This window comes from Acipenser ruthenus, chromosome 18 (assembly GCF_902713425.1).
Source record: "Acipenser ruthenus chromosome 18, fAciRut3.2 maternal haplotype, whole genome shotgun sequence".
Taxonomy (NCBI): domain Eukaryota; kingdom Metazoa; phylum Chordata; class Actinopteri; order Acipenseriformes; family Acipenseridae; genus Acipenser; species Acipenser ruthenus.
Window position 1 is genome coordinate 20,342,233 of NC_081206.1, and position 15,932 is coordinate 20,358,164.

The window sequence follows — 15,932 nt, forward strand, 5'->3', positions numbered from 1 at the left end:
TAAGCACGATTCATTCACAAACAATTCAGGTAATGAGAGCAAATTTCATTGTAATTGATTTTTTCAATTTCTCTTACTATTTTATGGTGTTAGGAATCATACTTTTTTTGCTAAATCTGCCTTTACCTGGATTTGAACTTGCTTTAACCTTGTCTGGAGTATTCTAAGGGTCAAGACTGAATATTCCAATCAAATCATGTGACAATGTGACCTTTTAACTCTTCCCAGCCCCACCTTCTGTCTGTGGGGCTGGCAGGAAGGAAGGCAGCTGTTCAGTCTCAGAACCTAAGGTTATCTAGACAAGCTCAAAAGCAACTCAAAACCAGGTACAGGATCAGTATAAGTACCAGAAACTAAGTGCCTTGGGCTGTATGTTCACAGAAGTATTAACAACAAGTGTGTGCAATGAAGATACTGCTTTGCAGTGCTCATCTGAACTCGTTCTGACTGTAGGAAGCCTACTGAGTGTAGTTTTAGTTAGCTTTCATTACTGTATTAATCCCAAAAAGGGTATAAGTCATTCAGCTTGAATCTTCATTCGCAATCTCATTTGTAGGAGATCTCATAAATAAGAAATTAGATCAATACTGAAACTAAACTAATACCCAATTACTCGTACCTTAGTTGAGGGTCTGTTTCACCATAGTCATCAAGGTAAGGCGCTGGGTACATGCAGCCTCTGGTCTTACTGCCCATTAGTACCACCTCACACTCCCGGATTCTGCGGAGGGAAATCAAGAGTATAAATCATACACTGTATATTAGCAACAGCCAGGGTTTTACAATTTGGTTATAAAGTCTGGAATCCAAAGGAGAAAGGCTACTATTCGAAGCCAATTGTTATCTGATATGCTGGATTACCATTGAATGCTGCAACATGCAAATACTGCTGATAAAAGGATGGTTAAATAATCAACAGGCTTGAGTCATTAGCTACAAAATAAATGTGCCTCAAGCTTTACTAGTCACTGTTGTAACATAAGCAGATTATACATTGTCAAATGATCTGCTGTTCATAAAGTGTTACAGAATATTATTTCTGTAAAAGCACAACAGACAGTAATATTTTAAGAGTAGATAAGCTAGGAAGCCATTTCTGGTATAGATGTGAATGGGTGCTCAAGGTTAGACTGCACTGTAGGATTCACAAAGTTAGGGCTGCTATGTCGATCTGTTAAATTAAACAGAAATTCTCAAGCACAATCTAGGGTCCAGCTCAATCAATGAAAAATGAAAAGCAACATTCAGAAATCATGTAATTAAACTACACTGCTGATCCCCATTTAGTAAGGAATACAGAATGTCCTCAAATAAACAGTTAATTAACAGAATATAAATAAAATATTGAATTAATTTAGAGTTCACTATCTCTTGAGTTTACATAAATTAAATAAAAAGTGAGTAGCTTTAAATGTCATTACTTTTCAGTCACCTTTTTATGATGTTTGCTAGAGTGGTTCTTATTGCAAATGCTTTTTTACATTTTTTTGTTGAGTCTGTGCTAAGGTGCTTTAAATATAAGCCAAGGTAGTAAAATCTCCTTATCTGCAATTTTGTATCAAGTTTCCTTTTGTTTTGCTGGCAACAGCCTAGTGTGTATTAGCGGGTGCTGGTGCTTTCTAATATTAAAAGACACTTTGCCTAATCTAACCTATATAACTGACAACTAGAACCGAAGAGCATCTTCTGACCTCGTAGTCAAAGCATGTTAATAAACAATGAACACACAATATTTGAGTAATTGCAATAAGAAAGAACCACTCTAGCTTGCTCCATGCCTACCTGAGGAACATTCCCACGCCAGCTCCACAGTTGACTGAGTGTGCCGCGCAGGCTCCCACCACCTCCCTATCCACAGTCTCCTGGCAGCATATGCTATTGGAGCACAGCATGGCCCCACAGAACAGGCACAGGGTGGGGTGCTTCCTTTCGTCATCTGCTGACCTGGGGCACCTGCACAACACAGAGTACATGAGAGTCACAATTTCAATGATCCTGAATAATGGAAGAGGAGTAGATATACTAAAATGTACTGTATATATTTTGTTGTTTTAGTATTAGTTCACTGGTCTTCTGTTTTGGGTAGAATTATCCTTCATTTACCTGTACACAGGTCTGAAATTAACGTACTATATGTTGGTATTGAATCACTATTAAGGCTATTTGTTTTAGAGGTCTTGGTCTTCAGTATTTAATAATACCTTTTTATACAATTGTCCAGTATGCTCAAACCTATTGACCTGATGTACTGATCTAAACAGAAGCAGATATTTTAACTAATAAACCTGCTTCTGTTTTTCCCCAGGGGTTCTATATTAACAAGGATGGAAATAAGACTCCATTCCAGGTTTTAATATGTGCTTGATTAGCCCCAGTGTATAGGTAACAAGCTCAGGTGTGTCTTATTAAAAACTCATAGTGAAACCACGAATGAATCAAACTGATATGCAATAGGTGTTTTTTTCCATCCCTGCACTGACCTCTCTATATTCATCACTTAGTGGAAGTGGAAAGTGATCTATGTTGAAATGCAATCAAAAGTATTTAGATCCACTACTGTTTATCTTATTAAAATGGACCCCATAATGTTCTGCACTACAACTGAATGTCAGCTCACTACATTCTACCCTATAAATGTACATTCCAACCACTGACATCCAACTATTACTGTGTTATATAAATACACACTACTGCCCTATGTACCAGCTATGCAGCTACCAGCCCTCACTACCTGCTACCAGATCAGGACAGACACTTACTTGAAGTGACAGGCCTGGTTGAGAAGGCAGCTGTAATCCTCTGGAAGTTCTACCAACTTGTTCCGTTTCCTTGGATACCTGAATAGAAAGAAGCTGTTTTTTTCTTATTCACCAAATCCATAGTCTGTCTTAATTAAAAGTTATTTTGCTTGCGATGTAAAATATGTATTTGGCACATTTACAATTAGATTTTATTATTTACAATAAATATCTCATGAGATTGCTTGGAAAACAGACGAGACATTACACCCTTTGGCCTGGCTAAGTTCCTTTACAAGCATAATTTTCCTGGTCTGGTTAAACTAAAATAAGCAAGCCAATTTTGCAACGTCTGACCTGGTTTTGTGTTGCCACCACCTCCCCAAAACGGTACGTCAACAGAATAGTATGTTTAAATAACTTAAGATTCTATATGACTTAATAGCAGTGTTTAACTTTATTATTTTGTCTACATGTGCTATGGAACATATTAAAATAGCAATAAAAATAATACAATTAAATGAAATGCATCCAAGAGGATATCTCTTAATATATATTGTTTTTTCACTGGGTAGGGTATGATAGATCTTCACTCACCGGATCACTGAACTTGTATCATTTAGAGCTGTTGAAACTGCTGGATTGCCACACCACCTGGAAACACGGTAGCAAATTCAGAATGAACAAAAACTATGAACTTTTGTGTGCGATAAATATGATAAAGACATATAGTAAAGACACTGCACTTCCCAGCAACACTGGGAAGAGTAGAGGCATAACATGGTACCTGTGCAATAATGGAATTACAGTGTCCTTGTGGTCTTGGAAGAGCTGGAAGAGGTTAGTGGGCAGAGCCAAGTAACTGCACAGCGCCTCCAACTGTCCTTCGAGAGAAACTGCAACACAGGGACATGGCACATCATCAGCAACATGCCAAATAATTATGCTCAGATGTCCACACCCACATACTATATGTTCATACATAGAGATATACCATGCAAACCATTCGCTTTTGAAAAACATTCACTCTGCACATACACTGGTTAATTCGTCTCTTGGGCCAATTTTAGAGCCATTTTTTCCTTAATTGGTTTACTAGCAACTGTTATCTCTATTCAAACCAAATTTTAAAAGGCAGATAACAAAAAGGAGGGGTATTACATTGCTGTTCACACAAACTGACTGTGAACCTTTCTAAACTCGCCTAAAAGGTCACAATATCAAGAAAAAGGTTAAATGAAATTGGATTTAGTCAGATCTTCATTTGCACTTCAATCAGCACATAGATTTTATAATCCGTAAAGCCAATATTAAACATGAGGTGCATAACTAAGTCCTTCTGTCAGACTAAACATTGTAAGACAGCTGTTAATCCTCCTATCTGTTTTGGTTCTTAGTGGAAACAAGTCTATTCAGCTCTTTCCATAATACGCTGTGAAACAAAATAGCCTGGGACTATTAGGGGGGCCAACTTCAGTACTGAAGACTAGTAATAGTCTTAGAAAGATAGGAGTTGCTGTACCTTCATTACTTGATAGCACCTCGGGTGGGGGAACTCCAGTAAGGCAGCTGAAGAAAAGGCCGGCACAGCGGAGGAATTGGGCCACCCCTCTCCTTACTCTGTCTGTCAGACACCAGCCTGGAACATCACCACTGAGCCTGCACAAACAAAATCAGGAGACATCATTTACAACGACTGCTATATACTTCTGCACTTACTGTAGTTTGCGTTTTATAGTTTTACATCCTGATATATTAAGTCTACAATGCCACCCTGCCCAAATGAACCATCCTTTCTATTTACACTCACCCCTCTGTACACTGTACTAGGGTCTGGTACAGCTCTGTTGCTGATCTGTATTCCTCCCCCTCTTCTTCTCCCAGCATCCCTGGGGGATCTATAAATCATTAAAAAAAAAACATAATAGAAAAATTACACACATGCATACAGCTGATGCCTAAAATCCTAAAAAAGTGACAGTGACCTCTATCAGCCAAGAACAAGGTGTAAAACTGAGGTTTCAAATGAACAGGAAAGACTAAGTCGGGCTAGAATGAAATGTATCAAAGGAGGTATTTAGATTTTAGCGAGCCTGATGGAGTGCTCAGGACTGTATCAGCAACTCATTCGATTTTAAAACTTACCATCAGAAGAGAGGAGGATCTGTACCACGTGTGCCATGGTGACCAGCTGGACGATGTAGAGGTGGTTGTAGGCTGAGCTGATGGGAGAAGGCTGCAGGTCCACCGCCTCCTCCTGGTAGAGTGCTGGAATCGCAAGCACCAGGCCCACCTGAGACACATACACAAAAACAGGGTGCAAATGAGTTTGTGCCATTCCTCTTCAGATTTAAAAAAATAAATAAAAAAAGAGGAGTAGAGAGATAAAAGGGGCAGACAGTCACCTACAGCATACCTGGGTAAACTAATACATTACATGACTGATAGATTTAATAGGATATATAAATTAGAGTGGACAGGTAGAGAGATAAAGAATAGGCCTTAGATAGTAGACTGTGGAGTAGATGATAGGGACGACTTTGGTTCAACAAAGCCACAATGCGTAGTAATAAGACCAGATAGTACACAGACTGCATGATGCATGGTTTGGATGGACAGCTGTGAGACAGCTAGTTACATAGATTCCCATGCAGGTAAAAATCTCACAATGGCTCTGGGATAGGAAGTATAACCAAAGATGCTTTTCAATACAGCGTGAATACAAGTGCTACCTTGTTAAACACACCCAGGCTTATTTCTATCACTATCAGAAAGGTTGTGAATTATTTATTTAAATTTTAAATAACCAATTCAGATTTTACCAGACAGTAAAAACTAGCATGTAAATCTCAAACCTGTTTTGATTCTTGGTATGAAAATGGAGTTAAAAAGTGTAGTAACAAAGGATTTGAAATACTGTTTTATTTAGTTCCGCTTTGAAGATACGCCACTATTGAGCATCCCTCTTTGGTTCAAAATGTTACACTGCAAGAGTATGCAATAATACACTCTACACACAACTTATTAACTAATAGAACAAAGAATCCCCAAAAGCTTTATGCAAGAGAAGTGCTTTTGTTTTTTACCCATTCCAGTTTCCTAGGTTAGAAGAAACAGCATATATAGTAGTAGCCTGTAAAAAAGACTTAAAATAATAAATTAAATAATAATACTTGCCAAAAGATGAAACAGATCAATATCTAGGATTGAAGATGTCCCATCAACATTTAAATCAGGTATCAAACCTGGGGAGGGGGAAATTACACATGTTTAAACAGGGCTAATAAGCTATCCTATAAATCTTAAAGTTAAATAATCAGATTGCACATATCCACGCTGAAAAGCTTCATCGGGCGTGAACATAATTGATTGAACTTTAATGCACTGATTACTTCATTGGGACTTTTAAGATGACATCATGTTTAATGCTGTATGCAGGACTGCTTCCAGCAGCTTAATTCTCTCAGAAAAAAGGTGACCGTCACCAGACTACAACATCATTCTGTAAGTTACTGAGCCTGAGCCATCATAATACCACATGTCGTCCATTTAAGCCACTTAATTTAATTCTTGTATTAAGGCACAAATGTTTTTCCCTATTAAAATCAACTGCATCCTATTCACATCAATGTAATTACAGAAAGGATACTAATCTTGATGAAAGGAACATCCCTATACAATTATTAAGCTAGACAAAATATTTGTCTACTTAACCTAGCTTCACTTGTTCAGGTTTAATGGGACAAATGAGGCAGGCGGGAATTTACATAATCTATCCAGGAATCGTCACCCTTAAAAGCGTCCATCAGATAACACTGTAGTACAAAACTGAACCTTTCTAATATCATATACATAAATATGCTTACTGCTGTGTATACCAAATACTCAGCAGTGGTGTTGCTGTTTCTGAATATTAAACTTTGTGCTTGAATTTAAATTGTACATAGTTGACTGGTTTAAAGCTCTGTGTGTACCATAAATAAAATACCTCATGTCAAGTGACTAGATACCTTGGAGATCTGATGCTAGTTTTATTTCTAAAGGAAATCTGGGCTCAAGACGGTCATTTTTTAAAAAACAAAAACTGCTTGAATGGCTAAACGGCAATACAGTACAGCACCTGAGAGTAGATGAGTGAAGTGCTTCTGAACTACAGCTTGTGAGGAGGTAAGTCTCTGAGCTGCAGCAAACTGCACCAGTGCCTTCAGTCCAGCATGCTGCAATTAAATAGGAAAGTAATAATAAGAGTTATTCATTGGTACAGTTCTACAAGTGTTTCTTACATTTGACTAAAATGTCTTGGAAAACCTGAACACAATTAATGAATTATATACAACAGTGAAATCCCTTAATTACAGGCATCAAAAGGGAGCAAACTAGAGAATAAATAGAGATTTGTTTCCAATTAAAGTTACTGACAGGAAATACAGGAAATAACAGTGAGCTGGTCTTTATATTGAGTAGGTCATCAGGAGTGGGTTTACATTATTATTATCCTCTGCACGTATGTATGTATGTATGAATGAATATTGTTTTTTCTCCTGGAAATTGATAGTATCTGATTCTGGCAGTATATACTGAGGCTATGTGTCGGTCCATCTGTATGTCAGTTTCATTAACAGACATCTATAGAACAGCTTTTTCAATTGTGATGAAACTCAGATAAATACTTTCTTTAGAACAATTCAAATGAATGTATCAGACTCAGAGGGAACATGAATATGTTCGTCTGTCTGTATGCATTTTACATGCGTCTATGGTCAACTTTTTCATGATACTGACAGCTCTAGTTTTGTATTTACAGCCTTGACAAGAAATGTTGATGACAGTTTACTGGACTAGAAAAGCAGCACAACCTACAGCCTTGCATATAAGAGTATTTCTTATAGGTCAAGAGTTCACATTACCTGTCTATTCTGCAGAGATCCAAATAGAGGTTTCCCCTCCTCTTCAAGCATATTTTCTGTTTGGGGGGGGAGTTATTTAGGCATTTTTTTATTCAAGTAAGGAAAAATAAAATAAGGTAATATCTACTGGAAGATTAAAAAAACATGGATGTCTCACCTATTGCCTGGATAGTGAAGGCACATGTGTTCCATGACATGAGTGGGACTCTGGGGTCTGTCTCGTTTGGATCGACCTTTAACCCCACCCTGTAGGCAGCTGTAGCACACACAACAAGCATCTCATTGATGCTCTCCGAGTATCGTGCTCTAAAGGAGAAAAGTTTGATTAAAGTCAATGACGAATCTAAAACAATGCAGCAAGACTTGTATGATGACACACCGGTGATGTCCTGGTGAGGTGCCCAGAATGACTTTGGATGTCAGTGACTCAGACACCAGCTTCTCTGTTTAGCACCAATGAGCACTGAACTGCACTGACACAGGGATTCATTTAATCACTTTCACTGCCAGGAAGATGACCTGTACTTCCAGTTATTAAAACCTTTACAACTGTGGTTGACTGAAGATAAAACCAAGATACCCTGAAATGTTTGTGGCTATGGAAAGTTTTGTGTGTTGGCATTAGTTTAAGTGTTGGGCGCTGCTAAGAGTTATACTTGTGTAGATTTGTTGGAGTATTTTAGATGCCAAGGTATATTAAAAAAATTTCTAGACACCCTAATTTAAACTAACAGGAACATGATTAGAATTTTGTTACAAGTTCCAAAGCAACGGGTAGTTGCATGGAGTGGGCTACCTAGTCATGCTGTTGAGGCAGAATCACTTGGATCCTTTAAGACCTAACTTGACAAAGTATGGAGATCAATCAGCCTACTAGGAACCAGACAAGCTTAAATGGGCCGAATGGCCTTCTCTCATTCGTATATTTCTTATGTAAATTTGACATTATCTAAATTCAAAAGCTTATTCATTAATTCTGAAGTACAACTTATGAATCAAACTAGTGCTTTCATCAGTGCAATTATAAAATCTGATCATCTTGATGAGAATTCATGAAACTTACTAACATTCCAATTGCCAGTATTTAATCAAAACTGGCTCCAGACAGACTGATGAAAAATGTCCAGGGAAACAGAATCCTTACCCACCTCCTACAATTGGTACTTACGTTGCTTGGACTCCAAAACTCAGGATAGATCTAAAATCTGCAGGACTTTCCATAAAAAATGGATTTTCTGCCATTTCATGACTGTCGTCTACAAATTAAAAGAATTGAAACAGAGTTATTGAACTAGGGTTTTTTTTTTTATTGGATTTACTGTGCTTTTTAAATATGAACACACTTTTTAAATGCATCAGGTATTAAATAAAATACTTAAATGGAGGTTACTGTCTAGAAATATGAGGAATTACTATACAAGAGCACACAGAAGAGAAGTTATAAAAGGTCAACACAAATTTCCAGCCAGTAACCTATTTCTACAATAAGTTTTATATTGATACTTACAGTATATTTATTATTTTAAAGGACGGTTTGTTCCTCCATTGTCTAGTCAGATACATTTAGAAACTTTTTCAAACCGTACAGGCACATCACAGTACGGTGTCAGTAGCAGAATTCGGAATTCTTATGGAATGGATTTTACATCACTTAGTGTAGTAGAGTTATTTTTCCAAGTGTGTTATATAACCAGAAGAAATAATTCACACATACCAAAATCTTAAGTCTATAACTTTCACTACAAATACCCTGAATGTAAAAATATGAATATATCTTAACAAGGATCAGTGCAGAGCAAAGCTTGAAAGGGGACGTAGGTGATATTCACAGCTGTTCTACTCATTACTATCCAACAATTAACTGTTCTAACAGCAAGCAAAATGAAGGTGGCTAAAAGAAACACAATGTGTATTTTCTGTGTTGTATTCCCAGTTTTTAACCCTTTCAATGTAGGTTAGTCATCAGGGGTGCTCCACTCATTTTGGTGTAAACTGACCGTTGGCTTGTGATGTGGCCTTTAGCCCTTTTATCCTGGCCAAGACAATCTCCAGCCATCGGGGGAATGTCAGAAGCTGTCCCACTAACTCTGCATTATCGCTGTAAAAGGAAAACAAGAACGTGAACAAAAAGTACAGTACATCCCCGACCACAGCTGTAAATACCACGTGTATGTAAAGACCGGCAGATAATCACCTTATAATCACCAGATTCAGATGTCCTAACCATTATAACTGGATAAGCGTTTTTCTAGATAAAATAAGATGCTAACATGTGACATGCATAGATAAGTTAAGGTTGGTCTGGAAGAGCCAGAGTTGCCCTTGCATTCTTGTTATAAGCCGGAACACAGTAAAACCTCTCCGTTTAAGTAGAATCTCTCCCCCCACTAGAACAATCATGTGTTTGCATGCACATCGCCAGAGTACCTACTAGTTGAGTTTGAGTGGCTGCAGGGGAATGAGAGGGATGACTGTGTTGCAAAGGGATTTGCAGAGGGGACACAGGTACTCTCCATTCTCCAAGTCAAAGATCAGCTCTGCATGAAGGCGGTTCCTGGTGGTGTTCTGAACTGCCTCAAAATACCTGGAAACAAGACAACACAGGATTTAACATGGAGGAGTGTGACGGAAATATAACGAGTTCTGGTCATAAGTCTCCCTCTCGACCTGTGAGGATACAAAGTAGCGAAAGGGAAAGGCTTTGGGCAGGTTGTCCTGACAGTTCATTCCCTGGGTCGGGAAGTCAATCAGCCTGGAAAAAGACGAGACTCCAGTGCGAGAATGTATTGACCTGGAAGGTAAACGAGGTAGCAGCTGCAGGCAATAGAGTCAGCTGTAATCGTTTACCAAGGGGTCATGCATAATCGCATAAAAGGGGCTGGAGAATTGTAAATCTTTTCCTTCGCTTGGGTTTTGACGAGGAAACTGGAAGGACCGGGAGATTGCCCAAAATAATTAAAAGAAAAGAATTCGTGAGTGTTTTGTTTGTTTGTCTGTTTAGTAATTGTCTGTGTTTGTTATCACCAGACGGCTAAACACAAATCCGGAGCTGTCGCCAAGGGCCAGCACGAAACCGGATCACACACTACCGTCACGAATAAACATTGTTATCAGCACGTTTCACTAAAAGCACGTATTATATAGTACTTCACCACAAGCACTGAGAGCACTCACTTTGGAACAGTGATCGTGTGTGTCTAATTGTGTGTGTTCTGTACCGTGTTTTTCATTTGCGGGACTGCAACCCTTTGTTTCAATACTGCGCAATACACATTGTTGTGTATTGCCAGCTCTTTATTATTTACTGGCAGGTAATCAGACCATTGGATTATAAACCATTAAAACATTTTCACCCGTACTTTGTTGTCTGTGTGATTCTTGGAATTACGGTATCCACACTGCACCTGCTATACACTTGCTACCACTTACCACTTTGCCACAAGGAGACATACAAAGAGATATCATACCACTCTCCAATAGACACAGGTAGAATGTGAACCATATCTTAAGCCAGTGCAGAAACAAGAAGTCTTTTTATAGGTTTCACAATTATTCCCTATCCGCCATCCAGCCATTTTTCATCCCAAACATGCTCGGCTGCAGTGAGCTACCAGGTATTGTAGTGGCCATGGAAGAAGTCTCGGTCATCAAGTGACATTCCATATCCACCAATCAAAACGTGTAAAAAAACAATAAATTAAAAAACTAAACCTTTTCAAAATGTCTTTAAATATCTTCCTTTACTTAATTACCTTTTTAAAATGAATATTTACTGGTATAATAAAGCACTTTCAGTTTTCTTTATATACAAGTAATACAATGTAATGTGAAATTGCAGAATATTACATATTATATACAGAGCCCTTGGACTCAAGGTACACTAGCGTAGGAATTATGCCAAGTAGTACTGGTTTCTGTGGTCTCAGTACACAAGTATATTTAACCCTTCCATGCACATGTTCTCATATGGTGCTGTAAAGACATTTAAACAGCTGTGTGCATGAAAGGGTTATGTCTATAATGTAGAAAGAAGAATTAATGTGGCAAATAAAAAGAGAATATTTCAGAACATCTCAGTCTTAGAATGAACTAAAAGTTAACATCTCAGTCTTAGAATGAACTAAAAGTTAATGTGTGAATAATTGATGACTTTCATGAGCAAACCTTATATCCAGTTATATCCACTGTCTGAAAGGTAAAAGTGCTTATTTTTAACAAGTTCATGTAGGACTTACTTTTGCCAGCAGGGGGCATGCATGACATGTCCACAGCTTCCTGTGTGTGTACCACAGGCCAGATCCGGGTGCATAAACAGAGGTTCGAAGGTTTCTAAAAAATATATAACACAAAAAACACGCACAAAAAAAAAATTGGAATCCTTGTAATTTCAATGCAGAATGTAAAGATTTTGTTGTTTTCTCAAAGGTAACATTTTTAAAATTGAAACTTTTTGGTACTCAAAGATTCTGTACTGTTACCTTCAACTCTGTTGTTTACTTTAGGCTTCATTTGTGATCCTCATGTGTAACAGCCCTATAATATGCATTCACGTTTTTTCAAAATGCCCATACTGGGCATGAATGCAAGTCTACAATGGAAAAGAATAGTGCCAGAAACGTTGCTCCATTTTAAATGATATCGCAAAAAGCACAGCATGTACTCACTCACCATGCAATAACTTTGAGGTCAATTTAGTAACTATTAAAATGATGGAACTAAATCCAGACCATATTAGGAGAAAATTGAAGCTGAGATTTGAATGTTGATTTTATCTTGTATTCCTTATTTAATATAAATATTCCAATGTGTGTTAACTATTATTGCTGCCAATATGTGGACTGAATAACTCAGTTAAATCAGTGTTATAAATCAACTATTTTTATGTAAACAGCTCTAGTGTAATTTGTATACGTGTCCCTCACTCATTCTCATAAATAAAAGAATTTAGCGTGTTTTTGTTTTCAGTGTAATCTTCCACTCCTGACCTGTGTTGGGTAAAACTTTGCCCCTGCACTGGGTCAGTACAGCAGATCTCTGTACACAGGCAGTCAGAACCATGGCCGTGCTGTCTGCTCGGACCTCCTGTTCTTCCTGGCACAGGATGCAGGTCAGAGCTTCTCTTTCCACAACTCCAGAACCACGTTTCGGGCCCAGAGCCACTCTGGATTCTCCCAGGATCATTGCAGAGCTGCCAGGGACACAAAAACAAGTTTCCCGTCATAAGGTTTTCTGTGGTACAGCGTGTCAAAGTGTGTTCAAACAAGCTGAATGCATTGTAAACAACACAGCATGGTGAAAACTACTGTGCAAGAGTGGGTACAATATACAGCATGCTCCATTAGTCAGTTATCACAGGCAATATCATATTTTATGCCAATGTTCTCTGTTTTATTAACAGTTGACTATTTGCCCCACATCAAAATGATCTGAAGTCATTCCTCTTTGCTTAAAGAAATTTCACAAGAAACAAAAAAGAGACAACTAATATTTTAAAATGATGTCTATGATGCTTGACTTACACCCTGTAGATGCCGAGGCTACATTGAGTTATCTTCAGTTGTAATACTTCACTGTACATTTTAGAAGCAGCATTCACTTCATACAATGGCAAAAGATAAAGTAAGGGACACTGCGAAACAACTGCACGGACTAAAAGACTGCTGAAATATCATAACCATTTGTTTCAATAAACTGCAATGGTTTAGTATACTCTTCCAAGACATAGGTCTTTGTTAGTTTCTCCTGGTGGATGACAGTCCTGTATGTTGGTCAGCACTACAGTCAGTTTCTGCAGGGCTCTCACCTGTCCTCAGGTACAAAAGGCTCTCCTGGCCCCTGGGCCTGGGGTGTGCTCTCATACAGCATCTTGTGAGACTCTATGAAGTTTTTTTGCATGGCAGACATCTGGGCCATGATTTTCTGTCGATGCCGCTTAGCAGCTTCTGCCTTCCTCTTCCTTTCTGCTTTCTCCTTGTCCTGAATGCTCTGCAGCAAAGAAAAAAAAAACCATGACAAATCAGTGTTTTACCCAAGGTTCTTTCTGAAAGCAACAGGGGCAGTGGTGTAAACCACACAGGCTGTGGAAAATTCTCTCTTTAATATAGGAAATTCTGGGATGTACTGTAAAGAGTTTTTCTGTAGACATGCATATATATTTTTCTGACATTTCAAAATCAAGCTTTTTCAGGATCTATGAATAAAACTAAAATGTCATTTTGGCATTACTGGGCTTGAACCATAAAGGATCCTTCCTTAATTCACATGTCTATTTCAATCCCCTGGGTGTGGTATCTCGACTATATATATAAATTACCTCCCCTGGGTCGGTGGTTTCAATACTCATTGCTGCAGTTGCAGTTGGGCTTGATTTCTCCCGGAGACACTTCACTATTTCAAACATCTACAAAAGAAAAAGAATTGTAAACTTGGTTGCTTTTCTGCAAATGAGAATCCGCCCCTAACCAATACGTCATCAGCAAGCGCATAAAAGCTCTGTCTGTTATTCTTTCATGTCACTTCTTTTTGTTTCGGCCTCCATCCTCCCCAGCCACCACCTGGCAGCGTCCCTCGTCCTGGGGGGAGGTGGCCCATAGCCACTTTCTATATGCAGCACTGGGATGCATGTAACTGTTCCTGTATTTCCAGCCGGCCTCGCGCAGGTAGCCATCGGGCACCCACGGACGAGGCTGGCTAAATTTATCTTTCACTCGGGCCCTGAGTGCCCACCACAGTCATCAGGCCCTGAGCGCCCTTCACAGTTCACAAATCATCTTCAACTGCAATCATCATCATTCATTCATTGCCACTCAAATGTGTATATATATATATATATATATATATATATATATATATATATATATATATATATATATATATATATATATATATATATATATATATAAATCTCACACATAGTTGTAGTCAAAAGTTTACATACCCCAATGGAAATTTAGAGTTTCTCGAAAATGTCTCAAAATAATTTTTGGAAAAATCTATTGTAGCAAAAGTTTTGCTTTTGTGGATGAGGAAAAAAAAGTTACAAGAAATAGATGTCTACAATTATTTATTTCAGCAATCCTTTGGCAAAAATGCTAATTTCAAAAGTATTCATACCCTTTGATGCTATGATATTATTGTCTACAAGGTGCTATAAATTTCAACATAACCAAATTGCAGAACCAAATTCTAGAAAAGTCGAGAAAATGCTGGATTGTAGGTGAACACTCTTAGGGAGTATAAAAGGGTTAGGCATAGAATGACTTCTGTCATTACCAATAAGTCAATATGGGAAAATGTAAAGAGCTACCTGAAGACCTGATTTATTGTCAGAGCTGGAGAAGGATACAAAAGGTTTCCAAGCATTTGCGTATCCCAATTTCAACTATTGTTTCTATTATCAAGAAGTACAAGACTCACAGTAGTGTCACAATGCTCCCTCGGTTTGGAAGAAAGAAGGTTCCAAGAAGCACCAAGAACAAGTAGAATTGTGAGGAAGGTTAGTAACAATCTGAGAATGACTGCCAAAGATATTCAAAGTGACTTGGCTGCAAGTGGGGCTGGGGTTTCCATTTCAACCAGAGGTCGAGTGTTGGATGGTGAAGGTCTCAATGGTCGCAGTCCAAGGAAAATGTCACAAGGACAATCGCTTAAAAGTTTGCAAAACAGCATTTGAATGATGGATATGAGTTCGGTCAAAGGTTTTGTGGAGTGATGAAACAAAAATCGAGCTATTTGGTCACGCTGACAGTCGTTACATTTGGAGAAACTCTGTTGAGGCGTACAAAGAAAAGAACACCATACCTACTGTCAAGCATGGAGGTGGCAATATCCTCCTATGGGGCTGTTCTTCCTCTACTGGCACAGAAAATTTAGTTCCAACACATGATAAAATGGATTCCATAGCATACTAAAAGATATTGTCCAGTCACCTGAAACCCTCCACTACAAAACTTGGTTTAAAGCGCAACTGGACATTCCAACACGACAACAATCCAACGCACACATCAAAATCTACTTTAGAATGGTTAAAGAAGAATAAAATCAAGTATCTGGAATGGCCTAGTCAAAGTCCTGATCTAAATCCGATTGAGAATCTTTGGTATGAGCCGAAGAAGGCTGGAATTTGAATGAACTGGAACAATTTTGCGTTGAAAATTGGTCAAAAATCACTAAAGAATCATGCCAAAAGCTCATTGACAAATATCCTAATTGTTCAAAAGAGGTTATTATTGCTAAATGTGCCTCAACTAGCTATTAATTTCATTTTCCTTGTCAAGGTATGAATACT

The 15,932-nt window shown here is 38.2% G+C and overlaps 1 protein-coding gene across 1 annotated transcript in view; it reads right to left on the reverse strand.

The window, feature by feature from the left end:
- Positions 1-15,932, reverse strand: part of LOC131698650 (E3 ubiquitin-protein ligase UBR1-like) — a 41,236-nt gene that overhangs the window by 1,731 nt on the left and 23,573 nt on the right. Inside the window, exons 28-46 of the mRNA XM_058991475.1 lie at positions 13,959-14,045; positions 13,449-13,630; positions 12,631-12,833; positions 11,881-11,974; positions 10,077-10,229; positions 9,643-9,743; positions 8,814-8,901; positions 7,803-7,951; positions 7,646-7,701; positions 6,859-6,955; positions 5,916-5,983; positions 4,884-5,031; positions 4,549-4,636; positions 4,261-4,397; positions 3,526-3,634; positions 3,336-3,392; positions 2,760-2,837; positions 1,783-1,953; positions 620-721 (exon numbers count right to left, since the gene is read on the reverse strand). Coding sequence (XP_058847458.1) covers positions 620-721; positions 1,783-1,953; positions 2,760-2,837; positions 3,336-3,392; positions 3,526-3,634; positions 4,261-4,397; positions 4,549-4,636; positions 4,884-5,031; positions 5,916-5,983; positions 6,859-6,955; positions 7,646-7,701; positions 7,803-7,951; positions 8,814-8,901; positions 9,643-9,743; positions 10,077-10,229; positions 11,881-11,974; positions 12,631-12,833; positions 13,449-13,630; positions 13,959-14,045 — 2,168 coding nt within the window. The remainder of the gene's footprint in view (positions 1-619; positions 722-1,782; positions 1,954-2,759; positions 2,838-3,335; positions 3,393-3,525; positions 3,635-4,260; positions 4,398-4,548; positions 4,637-4,883; positions 5,032-5,915; positions 5,984-6,858; positions 6,956-7,645; positions 7,702-7,802; positions 7,952-8,813; positions 8,902-9,642; positions 9,744-10,076; positions 10,230-11,880; positions 11,975-12,630; positions 12,834-13,448; positions 13,631-13,958; positions 14,046-15,932) is intronic.